The sequence below is a fragment of the Rhododendron vialii genome, chromosome 4a (assembly GCF_030253575.1).
Source record: "Rhododendron vialii isolate Sample 1 chromosome 4a, ASM3025357v1".
Lineage (NCBI taxonomy): Eukaryota > Viridiplantae > Streptophyta > Magnoliopsida > Ericales > Ericaceae > Rhododendron > Rhododendron vialii.
Window position 1 is genome coordinate 1797861 of NC_080560.1, and position 25868 is coordinate 1823728.

The 25868-nt window shown below is 37.6% G+C and overlaps 3 protein-coding genes across 8 annotated transcripts; all 3 read right to left on the bottom strand.

Moving 5' to 3' along the window:
* Positions 1-950: 950 nt before the first annotated feature.
* LOC131322698 (EH domain-containing protein 1) lies at positions 951-8502 on the bottom strand. Of its 6 annotated transcripts, none has more exons than XM_058354115.1 (16): positions 8263-8502; positions 7559-7638; positions 6531-6599; positions 6385-6442; positions 6242-6297; positions 6123-6165; positions 5987-6048; positions 4210-4323; positions 3970-4072; positions 3831-3880; positions 3002-3130; positions 2661-2912; positions 2483-2562; positions 1849-1975; positions 1604-1747; positions 951-1451 (listed from the first exon to the last, which is right to left on the bottom strand). In XM_058354115.1, exons 1-16 carry the CDS (start codon positions 8345-8347, stop codon positions 1266-1268), a joined length of 1638 nt encoding a protein of 545 aa, XP_058210098.1. In that variant the 5' UTR covers positions 8348-8502; the 3' UTR covers positions 951-1265. The 6 variants fall into 6 exon arrangements, with proteins under 6 accessions (XP_058210098.1, XP_058210100.1, XP_058210099.1 ...); XM_058354117.1 differs by having other exon boundaries at positions 6120-6162; positions 8263-8496; XM_058354116.1 differs by having other exon boundaries at positions 5987-6044; positions 6116-6162; positions 8263-8496.
* Positions 8503-10980: 2478 nt separating this feature from the next.
* LOC131323294 (uncharacterized) lies at positions 10981-15200 on the bottom strand. Its single transcript, XM_058355007.1, has 4 exons — positions 14705-15200; positions 12950-13399; positions 11792-12107; positions 10981-11512 (listed from the first exon to the last, which is right to left on the bottom strand). Exons 1-4 carry the CDS (start codon positions 15110-15112, stop codon positions 11376-11378), a joined length of 1311 nt encoding a protein of 436 aa, XP_058210990.1. The 5' UTR covers positions 15113-15200; the 3' UTR covers positions 10981-11375.
* Positions 15201-22392: 7192 nt separating this feature from the next.
* Positions 22393-23715, bottom strand: LOC131322774 (ethylene-responsive transcription factor 3). Its single transcript, XM_058354233.1, has one exon. The coding sequence runs from the start codon at positions 23437-23439 to the stop codon at positions 22774-22776; it is 666 nt and encodes a 221-aa protein (XP_058210216.1). The 5' UTR covers positions 23440-23715; the 3' UTR covers positions 22393-22773.
* Positions 23716-25868: the final 2153 nt, after the last annotated feature.

Here is a 25868-nt window from a genome sequence, read left to right on the forward strand (position 1 = left end):
TTAAAACCACGTTTAACAGGCAACAAAAAATTCCGGAAGACCGCAAATAGATATTGAATTGCTCAAATATATAGCAAAGACTCGAGAAATCCTTTAAACCCTACTAAAACCAATCGATGGCGCAGAGCATAATTCCAAAAGAATCTGGCTTCCTTCCTGAGAGTCGTTCATGTGACCCAAGCCGGCTTCGCGGAAAGAGTTTTATTTATTTATTTATTTTAAATATGGACCATTAAGATGAACTGCAACTGGACTGCAGAAAAGCCGGGTCCATTCAAAAAACCAAACTTTGTATGAAGCCACGAAAAGATCGATCCAACTTAGACAAAGAAATCATTAACTAGATAAGACCCACATTAACGAGAAAGGAAAATACCGAAACATGTCTTCTTTTCCCTTTGATTTTGATTTGTGTAGCAATTTGCGTACAAAAAAAATAAAATAATTGATTGACTCTCCGTTATTTCTTGTCTTCATATATGGAGTTCCAACCAAACAAGGAGTACATAGATTTTTTTTTTTCCCTTTTTATTTGGGGCGTGGATCCGAATTTGTGTTTTCATTAACAATTGGGTGAAGAAATTGTTTGGAAAAATAGAGGAGGGTATTTTCGTCCACAGGGGATTAAGTAATCAAGGTACAGTTGGCTTTAGAAGCGTCCGGAACTTTGGCTGTGGAATCGAAACTGGGGACGAAATTCAGGGCATTCCGGAAACTAGAACAGACATATTCCGATTCGAGCTTGCGTTTCGTTTAGTGCAGTGTAGTCAGACATCGTTTGACACTAATTTGTTACACAAACTTCAAATTTTGAAGCTCGAGGTTTTCAAACCAGTACTGCTCTGCTTGTTCGTCTAGGACGTTTAAAAAATTCAAGCTTCTCAAGACACCGATTAAAACTCACTTGAGATCAACTTGTCTCAAAAACAAGTCAAGATTGAACGGTAACATATTTGAAGCTTATTACTCCATCTTTTCACATCAAACTTGAACATTAACTTACTCGACTCGTTCGGCGCGTTTATCGTTACAATAATTGAATAAAGATCACTTCTCTACAAAACTAGACGAATGCCAACTTACATATGGAACATAATTTCACCTTTCTATCTAGCCTCTTCACATGACAAAGAGACAATGGTAATCTGAGTGAAGCCTCAAAAGTATTTCTCGAAAATCAACGAACAAAAATACACGATTACACTCACCCATGAGCTATAAGCATAAGCCACCATTTTGTAGATTATCCGAATCAGCTGAAGCCTTTAATCATAGGGATTTCGGAAATTCTTTAGGAGGTTCGGGATGTCATAGCCAAGCATGTCATCAACAGATTGTATCATCTTAGGCTTCAACTTCTCAAATTTGTCAATGGTGTAACCACTCAATACCTCCCTAAAGTGCTCAACATTCGGGAAATCTCCCGCCGGTAAATGGTGCTCCCTTTGGACCTTTTGAAAAAAAAAACCAAGAAACAAAGGTAAAGATAAGACGATCCTGCACTTTGTAAATACTACCAACGACATGGCATAATATCGCCTTAGCATGAGAGAGAGAGAGAGAGAGAGAGAGAGAGAGAGAGAGAGAGAGAGAGAGAGAGAACCTTTGCAAATTCATCTTCCAAATTATCAATCAGCCTCTGTTGAGCTTTAGCTTTGCCCATCATAACAGGCATCTCTTTCTTAAGGTGGCTAATAATGTAAGCATGAATCTTGGCGGCCCTCGCACGTTTCACAAACTCATTGATCTGAGCAAAGCGTATGAAATTAGAATCGCTTAAAAGTTGGTTCTTTCTAGTTTTGCACATAGAAAGAAAAGAATCTGAAGAGGATAATGTATTGAACTCACTCTACGATCACAGGCCTTCTTCGGTATGTCTTTTAAATCGGCTAGGAGATTATCCTGTTCTTTCTCAAAAAGTTCTTTGCCAAGCGGACCCGCAGCAGCATCATTTACAGGTTTGTCATTGAATGAGCTGCCAAAAACAGGAATAACAGTTACCTTTCAGAATCTGAGCGACCGAATGTCAAACTTACACAGAAAAGGCAAAGAAGTGTGATGGAAAAATCTCATTTGTTATAAGAAGCGAGGAAATTTACTAAATCCAAGATGGATCCACTGGTTTTTTTTCTCTAAAAAAATTTGTGTGCTTCTAACACCACTGCTGCTGCTCCTTATTGGGGTTAATATTGGAACACAGTTCAACTAATATTGTTGAGAAACTTATGTGAACACCAAGAAGCACTTTGCACTATGCATCGCCACTGAAAGAAGCAAGACGGCGTGGTAAGAGACTATTTTACTGCTTATGGAATAAACAAAGAACAAGCGCACATGATTTTCACCAAATACAGAAATAGCTGTAGATTTCACAACATAGATGACTATTTGATGTTGCTAATAGACGCAGAAACACAAGGAATAGGTTAAACCAAAACAAACAGGGGGAAAAGATGAGATGAGTATAAGATTAAGAGCCTACCCGATATAAACACGCATGACCTCAGGAGTATTTAGAACTTTCCCAAGAGACCACATCAATGCTCCATATACTCTCATCAGCTGTATTGTAAAGCCATTAGAGAGCAGATAATATTGCTGCTACAAAACACGGGTAACTCAAACAAATTTGAGTATATAAGTTGAGTATATCGTCTTACTTGCTGGGTATCTATTTGATCTGCCTTGTTCAAAACTACACGAATCTTGTCATCGTGACCTCTTAGAGACGAAATCACACGTTTGAACTCATCACTGATATCAAGTTTATGTGGATCGAATAGAAGTAGAATGAGGTCGCACTTTGCAGCAAACCAAGATGTCACACCAGTAAAATCATAGCTTCTCTGTGTTCGTTGCTTTTCCCCTGATAAAACTCCAGGGGTATCCACAAATGTGATGTGCTCCAGCAGCTTTAGATATCAAAACACATAAAAGTTTTAGATTACATAGAAGGGAAATTCAGAGAATTTTAATTGGAAGCTTGGAAAGAATAACTAACCGGATGACGCATTTGGGAACACTCAAATTTGGACAAGAATGCTGTTCCAAAAGTTGTTAGACCACTATATGGCATATCTGCTTGAACAGCAACAGTGTTCCCAGGAATACTTCTTTCATCAGGTCCGTTCTGTACAGAAGGAAAATCTCAGAAATTAACATTACTGAGAGAAAGTTTAGGAAGATGATTTTCGAAAAGAACCTTTTTCGAATTAAACAAAAATAAAAGTTTCTACAATTACTATAACAGGGAGCATGTACCCCATTATGTAATCCACAAACTACAGGAAAAAGCCTAAAAAATAGGACAATCTGCATCGCAGAATCTATTTCTTCAAGACCCTTAATCCAAGTCTAATTCTAGACCTGTAAGTAAGAATTTCCCCTTCCAAACACTAGAATGTCATATATACTGACGACTTTTCCATATCGTGGCTAATATTATGATCAATTAGTAACAAAACTGTCTATAAATTAGTACTCTTCAGTCATTGCCCTTCCTATATCCCACAAGCTAGTTTATCCCAAATACAAGTTCTCTAACCTCCCCCATCCCACTTATAACCCTGGCAGCATGACCATCAACAAGCACAGGAGGAAGAGCTGATTGAAAGCATTCTTGAGAGAAAAACTGGATCGTAATTTATATGATTAAATTTGATCTTGCCCCTTTAACATAAGTTATACTATCATTCAGTGTGAAATCATTACTACAAGTGATCATTTAACATTTATATTGTCTTCATGAAATAGAATAAACACCTTATCATACCAATTAATTACAATTGATTGCAAAAATAGAAGGCAGGAGAAAATGATCTCGTAAATACCATGACAACGACAAATCTATCTGTTGTAGGCTCGGGTCCAATGTGAGATCCTGTTGTCATCAAAGATATACCAAATAATGAATTCTTCCCACTCACCAAAAGATATAAACGACATAAAAATACGGAGATAATAACTTACCTGGATAACCAGTTTTAAGTAAATGCTTAATGAATGTTGTTTTTCCTGTGGAGTATTGACCCAACAGCATAACCATAGGCTTGGCATCAAAATCACTATTTGTCTGCCAAAAATATCACATCAAAAAATAATGCTAAACAATTATAGATGCTCTATAATAAAGTAACATAACATAATAAGACCACTCCAGCATTTCCTTCAAGTGAAAATAAAAGAGGCCATATGCAACTAATCACTTACCAATGGAGGGGACACAAAATCATTGAAATTGTATGTACTTTCCAATGGCTTCAATTTCTGTATGTACAACTTCTTCAGGCCATCAATAATGGACGTAACAGAGGCCAAAGACACCTAATAAGATACAATGACAGAAAGGAAGAACTCTAAGGGCACAGATGTAAAGTAAAAGCTTAGCTAATTCAGAGAATTTACGTAACAAGTAGGATCACATCTTACAAAATTAAAACCGTGAAGATGAAAAGGAGAGAGAAGTCCTCGAAAAAACAATTAAATAGGGTAGTGATAATGCCAAAACTATTTCTGTTGGTGCCAAAACTGTTTTTGTTGGTACCAAAACTCTAGTACATAAAAGTCTTGTATGGCACAAGCCTTTTGTGCACTAGAGTTTTGGCACTAGCAAAAACAGTTTTGGCATTATCATTTCCCATTAGATTGTTATTTTGGTGGTCATACGACTCATACCCCACTCTAGTTGTCAAAAGCTAATCCTAATTCAAAGTCAAGAACCGCTTTGCTTAATATGTATAGGTCATTCTCATGGATCTTTCCTTCCCTTCGGCCTCATCTAGAATCATATCCCTCTCACAAATCTTATACAATGATTCGTTGTTCAAATTGTTTGAATCAAGCCTTGCTCAGGCAATTTTGGTACCTTTATGTTCAATGAAATGACTTTTTGTAGCAGTGCAAGAACTTCTATATGACAACCCCCGACCAAATTCAGTTTTTAGGTGATCTCCTGAGTGTGATGATCCTAGTCCTGGTTTAGCAGCAGAGTCAGGATCAAAACTATAGAAGTAGCAAGGCACGGATACCCTGTACTTCTTTTCTCCATTTTCCTAAAAATTTGTAGTAGTTTAGTATTACTTGTGCCCTGGCTGTTCACATTTGATCATCACTGTGGATTTAGCCGACTAGAAAAGAAAAGATATTAAAAATACTGCTCCATCATTTTTTTGACCTGCATATCAAAAAGTTTCATTCTAACCACAACCAATGGGTGTGATCTATGAAACACGGATACTCTATTTTGGCCTCTGTATCACGTATTGTATCCATATCAATACCAATACTCTCGGATACTCTCCGGATACATATCCGATATGCTTTTTAAAGTATCCTGCTTTTAGAATAATTTTTTGGTATCCCGATATGTTTCGGATACGCTTGGATACTCTCGGATATGCTCCAAATACATATCCGATACGGTTTTTTTTAAAGTATTTTTTGGTATCCCGATATGTTTTGGATCCGCGCAGATACATTTTGGATACATGCGAGGGTAAATATGTTATTACTTAAATATATGGGTTAAAATTGCAAGTAGGACTATATTTTTCTTTTTCCCCCACCAAACGACACCAACCTTGTAAGTCTCTCTCTCTTGTTGTGCGCTGTAAATATCTCTCTTGACACGTGAAATGGTGATCTTGTGTAATGGAAAACTTTAATCATTAATGAAATTTTAGGAATTAAAATTATATATAATATATTTTTTATTCACTTTTATATTCAACATATCCCCCAACGTATCGTATCTTTCTTTTTGAAAAAATCACGTATCCGCGTATCCGTATCCGTGCTTCTTAGGATGTGATTAAGGTGTGAATGGCTAGAACATATTCCCATACACTTTTATGTGATTCTAGATGGTTTGATATTTATCAATGCACTTTTCACTAGTATATCGAGGTTATCAATGGCACATCGGTTGTAGCCAACACTTTCGAACAGAAAACCTAAAAGAAAAGGGTGCAATAACAGCAACATGTACCTTTTTTGCAGAATTTGAAGAAGTAAACCAATGAGCCGCTGGAGATTGCTGCTCTAAACTGCCTGCATCACTGTTAGTTAGAAAACTAGAAAAGAAAATTGACTTACAACAGTTAAAAAGGAAAAAAACTTACTACCATTCAGTTCAGGCTCAGTTGTTTTAGGTGAACGCTTCTTCTTCTGGATTCAATGAATTATCAAGTTAAAACTCCACAAACAGAACTTCAAAGATCAAATAACACAATAGTATACTTACAGCAAGTAATGCATCCAAACCTTCCATAACAGGAGGATTTATATTTTCGAAGTCAACTGCAAAAGGTTAAACACAATAACGCAAAATGTGATCATCTATGAGAGATAAATTCAAGGAAAATTTAACTGCTAGACAATACTTGCCTTCACTATTCAAGACTTCGTTAGTCATCTCATGCCCACCCTGTCCCAAAGAAACTAACTGCCAATGGTGAAGTAAGGAGAGGTCAGCTCCTAAAACATAAATCAGCTAGGCCATAGAGAAAAGAAAAGGGGAAAAGGAATTCAACCTGCATTGCGACGATGAATTCTTTAAAGCCAAGAAAACCTTGTCGTTTGGAATCTGCAATTGCCCATACCTTGCGAAAAAGATAAAAGGGATACAGGGGTTAGCAACAAAGAAGCAGAAAGACAAGATATAGAACTGGTAAAAAATAAAACATCAAAACCTTTTCACAGATGCATCTAAGACACAAAGGGAATCATGCAATTTAATTACACAGCTAAATTCCTTTCAAAGAATAAGCTATGTACAGACACTCATTTATGAAAAGCAGTAGACTTTTAAAAGTGTAGAAGTGCGTGTATATAAACATGGTCCAAACGCTTGACCTCAGATGGTGTACCCTGAATTGTTATTATAACTTTTACGCTTCAAAAGGTCATACCCAATGGCTTTATTTGAAATGAGACGTTCTATTTGATGTCAAAATGTAAGCAAACTACCCACATAGGGTTCATAGTTTTGAAAAGTAGTAGGCTAGTAGCTCTAGTTGGACCAAACTATTGCAACTTCAAAAGCAATCAAGCCTTTATGAAATTAGATGGCACAAATATGGAGTGGGTGTCAGCAAAAAACCTGTAAACTGTAAATATTCCACTAGTCTACCACAGATACCGTGCATGTAGTGTACATGTTTCATAGAAGAAATATCCACAATAATTACCTAAAATTGACAGAAACATGGACTAAAAGTCTAAAACCCTAACTATAAAAAAAGGTCATCTGAAAGGAAATAAACAATCTCAACACTTGGAGCCATATACGCATGAGCAATGCTAGGAACACAATCCAAAGCTGCTTGATGCACATGGACTGACCTGCCTCAAACAGTTCTTGACACATTTATATCCAGAGTTGTGTTCTAAAATTGCATGCCTAGACTTTTTTGTGTACACATTCGCATAGTAAATTTGAAAACTAGCAGAACTTTTTTAACTCTATTTGTATTTCCGTCATCTCTCAACAACTAAATAGCGAAAAACAACCAAACACAAGGATGAAGGAACGACAAGTAAGGACCAGAGAGAGAGAAACCTGCTTGAGATCAGGTCGAGGTAAATTCGACAGAGAAAAGAACTTGATGGCATCGTTCCCCGTAATTCTTCCATCACCATCTAAATTACAGAGCAAATCACTAATCAATTCGAGAGTCATTCAAATACAAGAATAATTCACCAAAGCATACATCTGTTGACAAATAGTCCAAACCAATAAACACACAACACGCAAGAAACAATCAAGAAAATAAACAAAGAACGCACGACATAGATATTTTCACATGGTTCCCTAACCTTACATTTGACTACATTCACGGCTTACACTCATTTCCACTACGCATCGAACAAATAGTGGAATACAGGTTATCTCAGTTAGCGTATAGCAAGTACTTATAACGTAGTATCTACATCATCAATCATCGTAACACCTAGTCAGCAAAGTGCGAACCAAATCCAATTAGGCTTCACAACCCCAAACAACATCGATACACGGGTACAAACATTTTTACGTGGTTCCCTAACCGTACAGTTGACTACATTCACGGCTTACACTAGTTTCCACTATGTATCGAATGAAGAATGAAACACAGGTGCATATAGCAAGTACTCATATAACGTAGTATTTGCATCATCAATTATCGTAATACCAAATCGAATTAGGCCTCACAAGCCTAACAAAATCGATGGACAGGTATATATATGTGTGTGTGTGTGTGTGTATATATATATATGGAGACGAACCTGAATCAGCGTAAGTGAACCATTCTTCGTAGATCTTCTGGTGTTCTTTGGAGCACTTACTGATAGGAGCCGAATCAAACTCCATTATCGATTTTTCAGAAAAAAATCAGGAAAACAAACAAAAATCTGGAGAGATCGAATCGCGCGGCCTGGGTTTAGGTCTTCTTCGGTTTGAAATTTGGAAAGTGATTTGAAAGCAATTTTAATTGATGAGAGAGAGAGAGAGACGTGGTGGCCGACAGAATGTTTAGTGGAGCGGCGAAGGATAGATTGAAACGACGACGTGTGCATTTGAAACACGTAGAGTGAAATAGCGTCGTCCTCTCTTCGTTGTGCAGCACACGCAGTCGATAGTACTTTTTAGATAAACGTATTTTAATCAAAAGACAAGTATTTTAATCAAAAGAGTAATACAGACGGTTGTGATTTTCACGCTCCTTTTTTTTTAACATTTTTACTGTATTTTTTTATGTGGATTTACAATATTATGCTTTCAAATGCGAAAGGGTATACAAAAAAAAGATTAATTTTGGAAATTCACGTTATAAGATACTCCTAACAAAAGGTAAATGTGTGCTGAGAAAAAAAAAGAAAAAAAAGAGGTAAATGTGGTTATAAAAAAAAAGTGCAAAAATCAATTACTACTAAACATACATCATTTTTAGGCAAGGGACACGTGGTCTAGGATTATGTAGCGCGGTTATGAGTTCAATTCTTACATATAGAATATTAAAATTCTTGTGGTCTAATAGATTGAGTGACAAAAAGAAGTTGTTATTGATTTAATACATATTTTACAAATTCATCCACTAACTTATAATTTCTTCCTGAGCACTCGATACGACTCATAATAATTTTCCAATCTAGCTAAAATAAATTTCTCATGGGAGAACCAATTTCGTAAGTGGGTGAAAGAGTGACGTGTGAATGATTGTTTACTTGAATCGGATTAATAGGATTCTTTGGAACGTATTTTGGAAAATATTTTTTTGCAGCAATGAGTCTATATTATATGCGCCATTTAAAAAATTTTGAAGATCGCATCCATATGCTATCAATGAATATATGTGATTTATTGTATATTTTCGAAATGACATCTTTTAATAATTCAATAAAAGATAAGGTGTATGAATTAATTTAGTTAAAATTTTGACTATTTTTTTTAATCTGTGACAAAGAATGTTAGCTCTGCCTGTTATTTTTTTTGGGTCAACTGAAGAAGTATACTCATTTAAAGAAGTCATAAAGCATCTACAAATTATCACAAGAATACACATCATGGCATACAGCATTTATAGTTCTCATCCGAATACAAAGATGCAGAGACACAACCAAGTCCTAAACATAATGATATATTACATCCGTCTGGATTTAATTGTCCCTAGTTTTATTCTAACCGGCTAAAAAATGGGTTATATGTTTGAATCCGTAACGAATTTCATATCGAATATAGATCTTGTTTGATAGATCTCGATAAGTTCTACAATACAATGTTTTTAAAATCACGTAAAACATTATAAATTAGAAGATATAATCGATTAAAAAATGACACAAATTCCAAAAAATGACTATTAAATTCAAACATAGGGAGTGTAGAAACTTTACATCCATCTCAAAACCAATTGGCAATGAGTGGAGAGGTCCCAGATGTTATTAAGTGATCACCCATTTCACTCCCAAGCAACGTGGGATTCTATTTCCTTAACATCCCCCCTCACGTGCAGCCGCATTTGAGGTCTGTCATGTGTGGCCACTTTTGGGGTCCTATCATCGTGCAGCCTTTGTGCTGGTCTGTCATCGTGGGGTGTGGATTGTTAATTTTTAAAATGTGGGGTGGAACGGGCCCCGCTCTGATACCATGTAGAAACTTTACATCCATCTCAAAACCAATTGGCAATGAGTGGAGAGGTCCCAGATGTTATTAAGTGATCACCCATTTCACTCCCAAGCAATGTGGGATTCTATTTCCTTAACAGGGAGTACAGTAAAAGCAAAGAGACGAATCTTATGTCTAACGTCTATCTCTATCCACTCAATTACCCCTATTCTCAATTATTACTCTATTTTCTCTCTTCACTCATTACCCAAAAATCAAATCCAAAATTTTTTTAAACCCACAATCACAATTGAACAAGGGTTCTGGAATATGATGAAAGTTTACTAGCCTATCTAGAAGCTCCTAGAAGCTTGGAGTTAAGTGAGATAGAGTACAAGTGAGATAGAGTCTAAGTGAGAAAGGAGTCCAAAGTACTTAGGTTTGTTCCAGAACTTAAAAAAAGTTTTTTATTTTTTAAGAAGACAATTTGAAACTAAAAAATTATGAATTTATTGAAATTTAAAAATATATAATATGGATCTTGTTTAAAAGATACGATGCCAAAAAAATTGAAATATTATTTTTCATTTACATTATTTTTGAATTTGAAAATGTGAAATAAGCTGCTTATTTTTTAAGAATGTTGCTGGAACGGAGCCTTAAGAGTTTGTGTCCAAAATTGGTCTTCCTAGATTGTGCGTTACACAAGTCTGGTGTAGTAATTGTAATCAATAAATTAAAGTACATTGATAATCAAAATCAAAAAATTGCTAAAGTTAGCAATATGTGTTTAAAAAGTGCTCATATTGTAATAATCAAAATTAGCAACCTCCTAACCAATAATCAAATTTGGACATTTCAATAATCAAAAGTAACAATGCGGGACTTCACATTACTAATTTTAACAACCCTCTAAATGAATAATTAAAAACGGACGAGGTGACAAATTTTAATTATTCACTTTTAATTATTACATTTGATGCTCTTAGTTTGTTGTGTTCAACTTTTCAAAGAACTCGTACACACTCCCATCATCATCATCTTTCTCTATGCAATAATGGTACAGTCACCAAACAAAAAATTGAAAGGGGAAGGAGAGAACAATACAATCAAAAAGAAAAGAATGCACACCCTCGGCCCTCCCATCATCGTCGTCATCATTATCTCTCTCTCTTTCTCCCCCCTCTCTCTCCTCTCTCTCTCTCTCTCTCTGTGCAACGATGATACAGCCGCGAAACAAATAACGTACTGAAAGGGAGTAGAGGATTCCCCAAGTACATGAAGCAACAAGCTACCTTTAAAGACTGGCAATTGTCTTTCCAAGCAACCAGAGGACGAGGGATAGCTCTATCCCGAATATCGTGTGAAGCGATCCTCTATCCAGCATAAATCCATATACTGTAATCCCAGCTCTGTTGTTCTCAAAATACGTTACTATTCCAAAACAAAAAAATACGAATTTGTTAGCTAAGTCAATCATACAACAGAAAAACTGTTGCATTCAATATTTCTTCATACTGTAGCAATTTTAGTGGCTACGAGCATCTCTAATGAGCCTTTTTACGTGCCATTAGAGAAGCTCAAAGCGGGAAAAAATTAATTAGTGCATGCATGGACACGAACCAACCTCTCTCACAATTTGAAGGGTTGGGTCGTATCATCGGGCACTGAATAATCTCTCATGAATGGGAGAGTAAAAAGGGCGCAACTCACCTAAGGCATGTCTTTTCTGGAATGAGATTGTACTGTAGGCATATGCTGGGATTAGTTTGGTGTTGTCCAACTCGTCTTCTTCATCGCCAACATCATCACCATCCGACGATCCATCAGTGCTCGCCGGAAACAGGCGACTAACAGCACCTTGACCTTGAGCCATTGGAGTCTCGGGGTCGGCTGTATCAAACGACTCTATCGTTGCACATACGTGCCATTTGGTAGCAAGGCTCGTGACAGACTGGGCTTTATGCGTGATCCTCGTTGCACTCCGCAGTAATATCATGAGCCCGGCAAGAAGGCTTACAGAACAGAGCTGCACGCGGACAAATTCAAATCAAGCATTAAACAAACGCCATAGCAACTGTGAAACTGATGTCTAAGCATGTGAATAGGCCTAGGCCACCCACTGCCAGTTTTTCAGGTAGATTGACGCCAAGATTTTTAGAGGCCTTAGACTGATTCTCATAAGGCCTTCTACCAAAGTAAGGGATTCCCCTTCCGAATTCACATGTTCCGAATTTGACAGGAGCATGGTTAGTCCAGGTCTGAGTCCCATGACAAAAAGCTTCTTGGGAAGATTTTGCGTGGGCTATTCGGTTTTGACCATATGATTTTGTCGAGATATGAAAAAACAAAAGAAAAGTCTATTTCCAACAACCAAAAATTTATTCGGTAGTTTATGTCATCAACTATCAAATCCATAATTTCCAGAGATGTGAGGCTCTCTAAGGGTGTCCGATACCAATGCCTTTGTACTACCGAGTAATTTCTCCAACTAACCAAGAGAATTTGATCGAGCCAGTCTATCTATTTCCTCACACTTATACACGTCTTGGCGATACAGAACTTTCCTTGTTTTGATTTCATGACAAATGGTGCTCGCAATCCTTGCAAATGCCATTTTATATATGAAATACAACAAGACAGAATAAAATCGAGTCTGAAGCCCCAATGTCAGTCACCGCGAATTTATATTATCGCCTGGGGTCTGTCAAGAAACTCATTCATAACTGAATTCATCTTGTAAGACTTTAACGAAATCTTTACGTGTTGCTTGTCAGCTAACTAACGAATGCACAATTCTCCTCGGGAGACTGACCGTGAAACAGATAACAATTCGAAATGAATTTCAGCCATATAAGTTTACAATCTTACCGCAAGTTCACCGGCTTTGTAAATGCTCACTTCAGCACTGGACCGTGTTGTCATCAGCAGAGAAGCAAACAAGCTGATTGTGATGAATATCAGTGCCCACAAGATGAACGCCCGATACCGATGGCTTATGACCCGCAGATACCTCCTGATCCTAAGGTGCTCCCTCAACACCGATTCCACGTCGGAGTCCACCTCGAAAACCTGAGCGAAGTCTTGCAACCGTAGAATCTGCAGGTAACATATCAGGCGGAAGAGGATGCACACCAGGAAAAACACCACCGTCCGGTAAAGCCATGAGCAGAGCTCCATGATGCATGCTACCGCATCGCTCACGTAAACGTTGCCCAAGAAGGGGATCTGAGAGGCACCTGAGGAGTACCACCAGATTTTGTATGCGGACTCAACAGCGAAACAGGGGAGGACGAAGATGAGGAGGATCTTCATTGACCTCTGCATCAATTACAACAACGGATAATAAGTGAAAGCACTTTGAATAATAACAACAGGGGTACAAGCTGATCCGGACATCCGGTCATCAAAAATAATACTGTAACAACAGGGATGAGTAAAAGTAATTAGCTAGTATCAACTCCAACTCAAAGTCCAAACAACAATATGAATAGAATCGCAACTTCCATTCGAACTCGAAACAACAAAATGCTATGTGCAGGCACGCACGGAGATGAATGGATCTTCAGGGAACTCTACATCAGTAACGACTAAATACAGAAATTGTTTCTCAAAACAAAATTGAAAAAATTAATGTCAACTGAAGCACGATTTTGATTCTAACGCAAAACATCAACAACCTTATTGACAAATATGATCTCGATCATTAACTTCAACAGAGAATCACCAACACAGATTGAGAAATTAATATCAATGGACGCTCAACTTCAACTGCAACTCCAAAAACCAAAATCTAACTAAAATGTTGTCTCACTCAATATTTTAGAGAGAGAGAGAGAGAGAGAGAGAGAGAGAGAGAGAGAGAGAGAGAGAGAGAGAATAAGGATGAAGAATAGGATCTTCAATGACTCTGCAAACAATTGAAGCATAAACTGAGAAAGTAATATCAATGGAGGCTTAACTTCTATTCGAATTTTAAGTTCAAGCTCGTATCCACTCGTTAAAAGTTCGTTTATGAAAGGTTAACCCAAAATTTAACATTTTTTTGAAACTCATTAAGAGGCCACTGTTCAACTTGTTGACCTTACGATCCTTAAAACTTTCAAGCTTCTCAAGATTGGTTTGTGATCGACTCAGTTAGGCTCGATTAAAGCTCGTCTGAGATCAGCTTGCCTCTTTAACAAGCCAACCTTTAACATATTTTAAAACTCGTTAAGCTTTCAAATCAAGTTTGAACAATTTATTGATTGGCACCCCTAATCATAGACATCAATAATTTTGGAAAAAAAATTAACTGCTCGGCTCATGTTTGCCACGATTAAAGTCTGTTCAAGATCGGCTCAGCTCATAAACAAGCTAAATTAGATCATGTTTTGAAACTCGTTAAGTTTTCAAACTAAGCTCAAATAACTAACTGCTCAGCTTATTCGGCTTGTTTATCATCTCTGATGGAGGCTGAACTTTAATTCGAAATTGAGACTCCAAACACAAAAATCTTATCACAGAAGGTCGAATTTAAGACTCCAAACACAAAAATCTTATCACAGAATGCCGAATTTGAATTCAATCACAGTCAAAAAATTATAAAATAAATGAAAAGAAAAAGCAAGAGAAATACCAACATACATTGAACTGCTCTGTGTACCCCTTCCTCACCGTCTCGCTCTCATCACACAACTTATCAAAGAACAAAAACCTCCGGATCCCGTACTTCTTCACGAACCTCGACAGGCACAGAAACGACAGCGTGGCGACGGCGCTGAGAGAGAGCTGGACGACGCCGTCGTAGGGCCGCTCGTGCGTGGCGTCGCAGGAGGAGCAGGCGAGGAGGAAATGCGAGAGGCAGGGGATGGCGACCGCGAAGACGACGAACACAAACCACGAGAGGCACGTCATCGGCGTGCTGGATTGGTCGACGCACATCCATCGGAGCCACGTCCTGAAGCTGTGCAATTCGTCGTAGGCGTGCGAGACGCTGCGGGAGTAGGGTTTGTTGTCCCTGCTGTTTATGAATGGCTCTCCTTCGTCCCCCATGGCAGAAATGGAATAAGAGAGAGAGAGAGAGAGAGAGAGAGAGAGAGAGAGAGAGAGAGAGAGAGAGAGAGAGAGATCACTGTAGGATTGTTTGTAAGCTGATCGATGTGTGTAAATGTTAATATAGGAAGAGAGAGAGAGAGAGAGAGAGAGAGAGAGAGAGAGAGATGGAAATTGGTTTCTTGTTGATTCTGGTTGGGAAGGTGGAGAAGTCACGGAAATATTTGGGCGCGCAAAAGTAGAAGGCTTAAGAGCCAATCAGTGAATGAAAAGTGGCGTTGGTGGATGGATTTTGCCCGTATATAGTGCAGGTCAAACGGGATGAATCAGCTTCTCGAGTTCTTTTTCTTACAATTTTATGCATGGTTGTCCGGATCAGCTTGCGAACACGTCTACTAATTTCAGAGTTCTTTTTCTTACAATTTTATACATCGGGTGTCCAGATCAACTTGTGAACACGTCTACTAATCTCGAGGCTCTGCACTTAATGATCGGGCAAACTTTAAGCGGCCCAAGATTTAGAACATTTAGCCTTTGTCAGTTTTGACCTCGTGACCTCTTAGATACGGAATGACTGTAGAGCGGTGCAGAGCTGCCGGACCAGCCGCTTATCTTGACAATCAATTACTCGAATCTTAACCAAACAATGAACGATTCAAATTTGAATGCTGAGATGAACGGCCAGCACCTGCTCGGCAACATCCCAAGTCCATACAAGCCCTCTAGTTGTCGTATTTCACTCGGCCATATGCCTTGGGGTACTTTGCTTCTCTGCTTTTTGTTTTTGTTTTTATCAGCTCTTAGCTTCTCAAGTCAATGACTGCAATTTTGTTCGCCCATTCGTTTTACAAAAGTTGGTTGTTTGTCAATCGTTGTAAAAAGAGAAATCAACTCAACCGTGTAGGGATAAAATGTCTTATGAATTACTACATTTAAATTTGATTCAAAATTTTAAATTAGTAATTAATTGGGACTCAATACGAACCCTGCAAAAATTGAATAACATAAAATGGGTCAACAAATTACTAGTACATTTTAAAATTAACCCAATAGGCCTAAAGCGTAGATATAACGTGCATCATATTTACTCTGGTCATTACTTAACACCACAACTAACCTACACAGATTTTGAATTAAAAATGTGAATTAATCAGTGATCTTTTATCAAATAGAAAACAGTGATTCGGTTCACTCAAGTACTAGTAGATGAACTGAACCAAATCAAACATCTTTGGCCAAATTAATTAAGGTCCACTGCATAATTTTCACTTTTCTCCCCTTCGACATTACTTTTTGATAAGATCCACATAATTTCAATCAATACGAAGGACGATAATGTTCATTCTTTTAAGTGGAGGGTGAACAAAATCCAACTCTTTACGAAAAGCTATATCTCCATACAAGTCTCGAATCATCAATCCCCATCCTCAAGGTTTTTTTTTTAACATCAAAAAAGAACTTCATAGATACAAACAGAGACATCACAAAAAATAAAAAACAGCCCATAGCAACCAGAAGATGACAAGCCAGAATAAGATGGTCCCACTTTGATGCAGCCAGTTGGATTTCAACTGCTTCCTCTCCCACGTACTATAGCTTTTGCATATGAAAGCAGACCGCTAACCCGGGGTTGGTCAAGTGATCAAGGTCTGTGACTTCAAGTTTACTTCCTCTTAAAATTTTAAATTCAAAATTCTTCACGTGTTATTAACTCATATGGGATTAGTTCATACAAAGCTTTATTTGGAATAATCCCGAGTGAACGGTGAGATCGATCTCTCAAAATTAGTTAAGATAAACGTAAACTGGTCCGAATACCTGAGTTAAAGATTAATTATGTACTAACAAAGCAATCATACCCCGTAAAACCGGTGGTGGTACAGGGACCCCTTTGTATGCAACGTGTATAGTGAAACAGTCATCTGAGCAAATTGGTCAAGATGCCCACTGCCACATGGGTTTCCCTCTCTCTCTCTCTCCCTCTCTCTCTCTCTCTGTATTATAAAAACTGGTTCGGTGCAAATCATCAACCTTTGTCCCCATATAGACTATAGTATATGCATGTGAGAGGTAACCAAAAAGAAGACACTCAATTTGAGGTTGACATTAAACTATCATTCAGAGCATCTAAAACTACTGGTAAAACCAGCTGGTACCACAGCTAAAAAGTAGTAGTAAAAGAAATCACTCTTGCTTCTGAACAATTTACAAAAGATATGTTTGGATAGAGAAATTAGGAAAATGGTTTTTGCACTACATTTTTATAGAATGCGGAAAATGGTTTATGAATTAAAGGTGATGTATCGTGAGAGAATGACATGTCTCGTAAAACAGAAAATAAGTACTTAAAAAATATGAATCTTAGCGAAACGGGACCTAATTTTATGAATTGAATATAAAGTTTCTACATGGTATAATAACGAAACCTATTCAAACCCACATTTAAAAAATTTACAATCCGCATCCCTTGATGTCATACCTAATAAAAAGATTGCATGATAATTAACACCCAAAAATGCTATTTGCAACAGACCTCAAAAAACAAACTCTATGTGAGAGGGAATATTAAAGGAATATAATTCCACATTGCTTGAATGTGAAATTGGTAATCACTTGAATACGGAATTGGGATGGATACCGAATTAGGAATTAACGCGGAGAAAATTAAGGAAACTAAGATGAAGGGAGAAACATTAACAACTTATTCATTTTGGGTTTTAAAACCCCTGCGCACGGTCCTCAATAAATTCTCTATCTCTCTCTTCACTCATTACTCTCAAAAACCTCCCTCAAAACCCAAATCAAACTGGGTCCGTTTCCTCAGTTCGGCTTTTAAAAACAACATAGAACAAAATGTTCATCATCTTTGTTCTAACAACCACGACATCTTTTGGCACAAGATAAGCGTCTTGAGTCCTCTACTACCAACAAAAAACAACCCATAAGTTCCCTTGGGCCTGGCATTAGAATTGTTAGGAGTCCAGGCAATGGGCTGTATGAGACTTTTATTTTGGGCCTGTCCAATCTTTTGAAGGCAATAGAAATCATTTACATTCTGCAGAATCCAATCTCCCAGACTCTCCTCTAATGAGTCCTTTTTTTTTATGTGAGATGATCTCTCATGTAATCCCTCATCTGGGGGAAAATGAAACCAATCATGTGTCTATTTGACAATCCAAACAGTTCAACAACAAAAGGAACTTTGAGGAGATTATCTTTAGATAATAAACCTACAAATGTCACAAGTAGAGACACATTAATGACGTTTAACGCAGATTGGGATATTCATGTATGCTTCAGAGTCCATTAAGACCTTAGGTTATGTTTGGATCACGGATTTGCGGAGGAATTACAAGGAAAAGGATAATGATAAGGAACTTCCACGAACACTTCATCATCACCATCTCATATTTCTCCTATCCATAAATTCCTGTGAATCCAAACACACCCTCAAAATTTCCGAAGAAGTGAGAGATAAATAGAAGACCAATAAAGGAAAGAGGGAAGCCCCTTCAAAGAAGCAATTCATCTTACTGGTTAAGCCAGCATTAACCTTTCAACTTTTATTTTTTCTGCCAAATTCCCGTGAAACTGGTCGAGTGATTGATATTATTGGTCTCAGATCTAAGCCTATAAGAATACATGTAGGCATGTACTGGAGAGAGAGAGAGAGAGAGAGAGAGACCCAAGAAGTTTGTCTGAGGGGAGAGGACTTCATTTCAATGATGCTGGGGAATAGAAGACGAGTGAAATAGCAAAACCTATTGTCCTCAATCATATCAAATAATGATATGACTAGCAGAAGTGGCAAAGATTTAGAGCCGGCTAATGTCCTTTACAGACCAATAAGTCTTGGAACATCTCCCGACAATTGTGTCCAGAACCGTTCGATAAACTCACACAAATCCAGGCAACCACAATTGTGTCCAGCCGTTCAATATACTCACACAAATCCAAGCAACCCATAAGTTAATATCACGGTTAAAGCCTATGCCCCTGTGGCACTAACTCATCCTTCACCCAAAACTCCATACACGCCAAACCCGTGCAAAAGCTACACCACCCATACTGTATTAATGGCAACCGAATATTATGCATATGAATGCCCCTATGCCAACCTAACAACGGTGACCACATCAAAGCGGGAGGAGGGGAGGGAATGGGGGTCTGTATTTTATATGGATGTTGACAAATGAATCAGCAAAAACAGCTAGGGGGGAAGCATGGTCCTCCATAACCTATATTAACCAAACAAGGTTGGCCAAACCAAACCAGTGGATGCCACTCACAGGTGATTAATCTCACAAAAAAATAAACTAAAATCAAGCTAAATCCCCGAAACCAAACCATTGAAGCCACAATAAGCTAGTCCCAGGTGATTAATCACAAATAAAAGTAAAATCTGAATCCAACCACATATCCGAAACAAAGACGCTACCTTGAGGAGGTTATTACCTAAAACTCAGGCCAGCTGCAAGACGCTAGCACTGCGTTCCTCCAAGTAGCCTTAAAGACGTGTTTCAGCCTTGAATATTGCTCTTCAGTTCCTAAAGATGACAAACAAAGTGAAGCAGCAACTGGTAATGCAAAAAGCAGCACGTAAACCCAGTGAAGTTCCAGTGCCACCTCTTAGAAAGGAAGTAAAAGCATAGAAATTGGCAGTTACTAGAAGATTCGAAGAGATTTGGATGCTCATGTTATCTACGAAGCCTAACCATGGACTTCTAATCCTTGACATAAAAGGAACTATTTCCATCTTAAAAATAGGTACATCACCCACTTGAGTATCATTCCCTCCCTCACTAAACAAGGCTGCAAGCATGTGAGTCTCCCCGCAAGTTTACGCATGCCAACAAGTTAAAAACCGAAACATATACATAAGCTTACAATAACGAATCATGGATGTTGGAAAAAGAGTGAAAGAGATAACCAAAAACAATCAGAAGCTTCCAGGGTGGATTTCAACGTTGAGTTCAGTTCCCTACTTTTTCTACAAGGTACTAGATTATCATAACAAACGACCTCCTACTAATAAAAGTCCACCCATCACGAAAAGCGTAGCCAAGGGACACGTTTTTCCTATTCTCGTAACTTCATTCACCCTAAATTAGTAGAGTGCATGGCAATAGTTGATGTTGATACTAAAGATTCTGCCTACATAAACAGACATGTTCAAAGACATGCATATGGCTTACAAGGAAGACGGAACTCAGAAAGATAGATTAATAAGTTCTGAATTAATAGCATGAAAACACGGGAGGAAAAATTCGAAACCCACAGTAAAAGCAGATTAGGATAGAGTAAAAGCAGTTAGAATACTAACAAAACTAATCATTTCGTCTGCATCCACATTGACGGACATATTAACAGTATTCATACAGACAAAAGTGTAAGTGTTGTCACCACAATGATCAGTTTCTCAGCAAATAAAATAAGACTGAAGAAACTACCATATTAGGAAATGAATAATGAAGCATGAGACCAGTAAAATTACCGACAAAACACGAATAAACTGAAAACAAACCAAGGCCGTATGAATAAATGCAGATAGATTGCTAATGAGGTAATCATTTTGTCGGCATACAATCGATGCAGGATGGATATACCTGTTCAGACATACTATTTTCTACTCGTAGACAAAAATTATATCCATAATGATCAGTTACAAAACATCTACAATAAGAATAGAAGAACCTTCCTTAGAATGAAACGAGTTAGTGATACCATGAGGCTGTAGGATCGTACACAACGACGCTCAAGACTTGCTCAGAAAAGAAATAATTTCCATATCCTCGTCAAGTGTCAACACAAACCTACACTACATGCACCATAAATACGCAAGTTGAGTAACCAAAATAATCAGTATCTATGCATATACAATAAGACTAGAAAAAACTTTCACATGAAAAAATGAATAATGAAGCATGAGACCCATAAAATTACACACAAAAGTTCAAAACACATATAATCTGAAAACAGACAAGGGCTGTAATGCTGTATGAGTAAATGCAGTTCGATTATCATGAGCTAATCATTTTGTAGGCATGCAATCGATGCAGGATGGACATACCTTTGCGGACATACTACTTTCTACTTGTAAGTGTATCCATAATGATCGGTTACAAAACATCAACGATAAGTAAAGAAGAACCTTCATAAAATGAAACAAGTCAATGGTACCATGAGGCATTGGAGGATTATATACGAAAGACGTCTAAGGCTCGCTCTGAAAAGAAACAATTGTCATATACTCGGCAAACACAAAACTACACTAAATGAACCAAAAATACGTAACTTTTCTGCTCCGGTCAAATATGTTTCATCAAAAGAGTAAGTTGTGTGCCCAAAATTATCAGTTTCTAAGACTAGAAAAACTTTCATATGAAGAAATGAATAACAAAGCATAAGACCGATAGTGTCACACGGAAAACACGTATAATCTGTAAACAAATAAAGGCTCTGAGTAAATGGCTAAATGCAGTTAAATTATTAATGACCTAATCTTTTTGTCGGCATGCAATCGATGCAGGACGGATATACCTGTACGGACATGCTACTTTCTACTTGTAGACAGAAGTGTATCCATAATGATCAGTTACAAAACATCTACAATAAGACTAAAAGAATCTTCCATAGTATCAAACTATTTAAAGATTGATTGAGGCATTGTAGGATTATACACAAAAGACGTCCAAGACTCGCTCTAAAAAGAAACAATTGGCATATCCTCGGACAACACAAACCAACACTACATGAGCCATAAATACGTAACTTTTTCCCTCCGATCAGTTAAGTTTCATCAATTGTTCTTAACCCGAAAACCCCAACCAAGATGACCTTCATACTTGACAATATGTAATTTGCACCCACTTCCGCGCCATGACTGAAAGGATTTGCCCGCCAAAGACCTAACGGTTACTCTACGAAAGGATTCGGCAATAATATAGAGATGCAGTTTCCATACAATGCCATGAAGCAATAACACTTCAATATATCTTGCAACCACCTAAAACTCTGACAAACAGATAATCAATCACATATCAAATCAACATATGCATAGGTAGGCGTTAGCAAACATCAACAACAAATAAGGTATTCAATGAACATACCATAAGATAATAACAACATAAAGTCCCAACATTTGAAAACCTCAAGCAACTACCATTAACTCTGCCAAGAGCTAACACCACATCCCAAATCAACAGATGCGTAAGTAGGCATTTGCATAACTAAGAACATACAATCGACGAAACACAAGGAATCAACGGATTGAGCAGGAATAAAGATTTAGAAGTTTCTTCGACTAGCATTGAATCAGATAAAAATTTTATACAGTAAACAAAGAGATCAGAGTAACAGATCAGATGAGGAAAACTCCGCAACGGATCGGAACTGATCCCTCTGTTTTTACATGTAATTTGACTTCAACAACACGAGACTTAAAAAGGTTTAAAGCCCCCGATAATCGTCTCATAATAAGTTCATCATCGACAATCCTCTAATTTACTCTAAAAATTAAAGATGACAAAGCGAAAGATGTGATGGTAATTTCTCCTCAAACAAACATGACAGAACAACCAAACGATTCGATTCAATCACGTTTTTTATGTATCATCTTCTCTTTTTCTCCGAATAAAATACTGAGAACAAAAATATCGCGATTAGAGGCGAAGGTCCGTGAGGTGTATATCGTCGTAGTCATCACTAGCCTCGTGATCCAACAGCGGAGGGAGGTTAAGATCGAACGGCAAGGGCTTGCGAGACGAATTCGACGAGGCGATGTCCGCGTCGCCGTCGTCGACGACCGTGGACGACGAGTCGCAGTCGCTGCGGCAGTCGTCCGGGGAAACCGGCGGCGTCCTGGGGTGCCGCCGGGGAGGCACAACCACCGGTTTCAACGGCGGCGGCCTGGGCCCGCTGAACGACTCGACGGTGCTGGACAAGCTGCTGGAGGTCGGGCGCTGGGGCATAATCTGGTGGTGCGGCGGGTACAATCGGTGCTCGATTAAATGGTCCCTCGAATGTTGATGATGTATCTGGTGGTACGGAGCGAGTACGGACGACGGGACGGGGAAATTGGTCTTGGCCTTGGCTCCGCGGAGGGTCCGGGCGGCCGAGTCGTAGGCCCGGGCGGCGTCCTCCGCGGAGTCGAAGGTCCCGAGCCAAACCCTAGCTTTCTTCCAGGGGTCTCTGATCTCCGCGGCGAATCTTCCCCACGGTCTCTTCCTCACTCCCCGGAACCTAATCGATCCAGATCCGTTGGCTTCGGCCGCCGGCTGAGCCGCCGCCGCCGCCTTGGCCGATGCGGTTGCTCTGGCTCTCCGCATGGCCGGAAAAATTTAACGAACTTTAGTAGAGAGAGAGAGAGAGAGCGAGGGAGGGGAGGGGAGAGAGATTGAGACGATGGATCAAAAATCTTTCTTCTTTCTTGTTTCAAGATGGGGAAGAAGATATAATACAGATCTGTTCTTGAATTCTCTCTCTCTCTCTCTCTCTCTCTAGGATTTCTTTTGGTGGTTTTTCTCTCTCTTCTGTGGGTTTCCTTTTTCTTTTTCTTTGATGATTTTCTCGATTTCTCGACCTTTCACCCCGCCCCCACAAAGCGAGTAGACTGGGTTGGGTGGTTTCGTTTTTCTTTCCTTTTCTTTTTTCTTTTTTTGGATTATAGTAATTTTTGGCCACAAGTTTTTGTTGAAAATTGGAAATTGGGTATAATCAGGAGGCGGAATGACGTAAAGGCCCTGTGGTTTTCATCATTCTCTTCCTGTCAGTGCTGCCCCTAATTGAGTGTTGGCCGTCATTACTCCCTGATTTCTGGTTTTGTGACGTCGTTAAAATTGTGGGATTCCCAAATAAATGGAGTAAAAAAAGAAAGACAATTTGGACTTTAATTTTGTCCTTATTATATCAACGAATTTATTAATTTTGCGTCTTTGTGGATTATTAATTTGTATCGACGAGATAAATTAAAAAAATAAAAATTTATATAAAGTTTATATATTTTATCCAAATATATTCAAAAATATTCACAAAAAAATACACAAGTCTACCTTTTTCTGCATAATATGTTCTGTTAAAAATAATTTTTTTTGTCTATTCTGATTATTTGCCAACGTAATATACACACGAATATTGAAATACCCACATAAAAAAAATTACTTTTAAGCCATTTCACTTCACCTTTTTTTTGAGAATATATTTCCAACTCAACATTCCTAATACGTGAAAGGATGTTAGGCCTCATTTGACGAGTGAAAGATTTTGTGAGAAACTTATGGGATTTTGTGAAAAACTTATGGAAAAATTTTCATTCTATCTCTTGCATATTATGGAAGTTGATAGAGCTTTCCTTTTAGATAAATGATATTTGCACTTTTAAAATTAATACAGGCACTTCAAAATCAATGTAATTCCAAAGCTACTTTCTTTTATTTTTTGGAGTGTCTCCTTCAATTTACTTTCCTTTCATTGCTATAATATAATTTTGAATTATTTCTACACAAAAATTATCATTTTATGAATTTATCGTGAAACAATTGTAGGGATAATGTGAAACTCAATAATAGATGTCCACTATGTTCTTCTTCTTTTTCGTTCAAGGGGTAAGGTCCATAATGGTATAATAAAAAATTAATTGTTTTTAAAGTTAACAATATTTGTATAAAAGATGGCTTATAATGGTATAATCAAACTTAGCAATATCCTTAGAAATAATTAAATTTTAGGCTTTGGATAATCAAAATTAGCAACATTTTTCAATAATCAAAATTTGTCAACCCCACATCAAATAAGTTAATTAGTTCCAAAATTTATATACACGCATGTTTCAATTGGTTTTTTCTTCTTCTCTTCTTCTCCAACTCTATATCTTCTCGCGGATCAAAAAAAAAAAAACTCTATATCTTCTCCACTTTACTCACAAACTATTTCTCTTTCTTTTCCTCCAAAAGTGAAGTTCATATTTCTCGATCATCTATCATTCAACCCATTGTCGCCGAATTAAGGTATTTCACTATTCTTTCTCATTTCGATTCCCCCCTCAAAGAAAAAATAATAATAATAATAATCATAATAGGAGGGAAGGAAGTCATCGATTTTTTCCTAAAATTAAGGGAGGGAATTGATATATTTTTGCCCAAAAAAATGTAAATGAAGAGAAGTGAATGGCGGGAGAGAGAGAGAGAGAGTGAGTGAAATTGTTGTGGAACCCTTATTTTGGTTATGGACTAGAAGCGACCATTGTGAACCTCAATATTGGTAAACTTAGCAACCTCTTAAATAAATAATCAAAAGCTGATGTGTCAACTTTTGATTATTCATTTTTTATCATACCACTATAGATGGCCTAAGAGAATTAAATCGGAAGAGTAATAAGAATTAAAATTTTATATCAACCATGTGAAGACTGTAAGAACTACATCAAACCCTATATAAAATAATCTCACGTGAGGAAGAAATAAACTAACAACGAAAGACTTCTATGCAAGAGAACAATAATCCCAATTTGTACAATGTCACTCCCTGTTCCAGAACACCTTCTTAAAAAATTAAGTATTTATTTCACATTTTGAAACTCAAAAATAATGTAAATGAAAAATAATTTTTCAATTTTTTTCGCATCTTATTAAAGATCTCAATGAGATTTATCAAACAAGATCCATAGTAATAGGAAAATTATTGGCGTAAGCACGTGATTTTTAAGTTTGAAATTGTCTTCTTAAAAAATAAATACTTATTTATTGTTCTGGAACGGGAC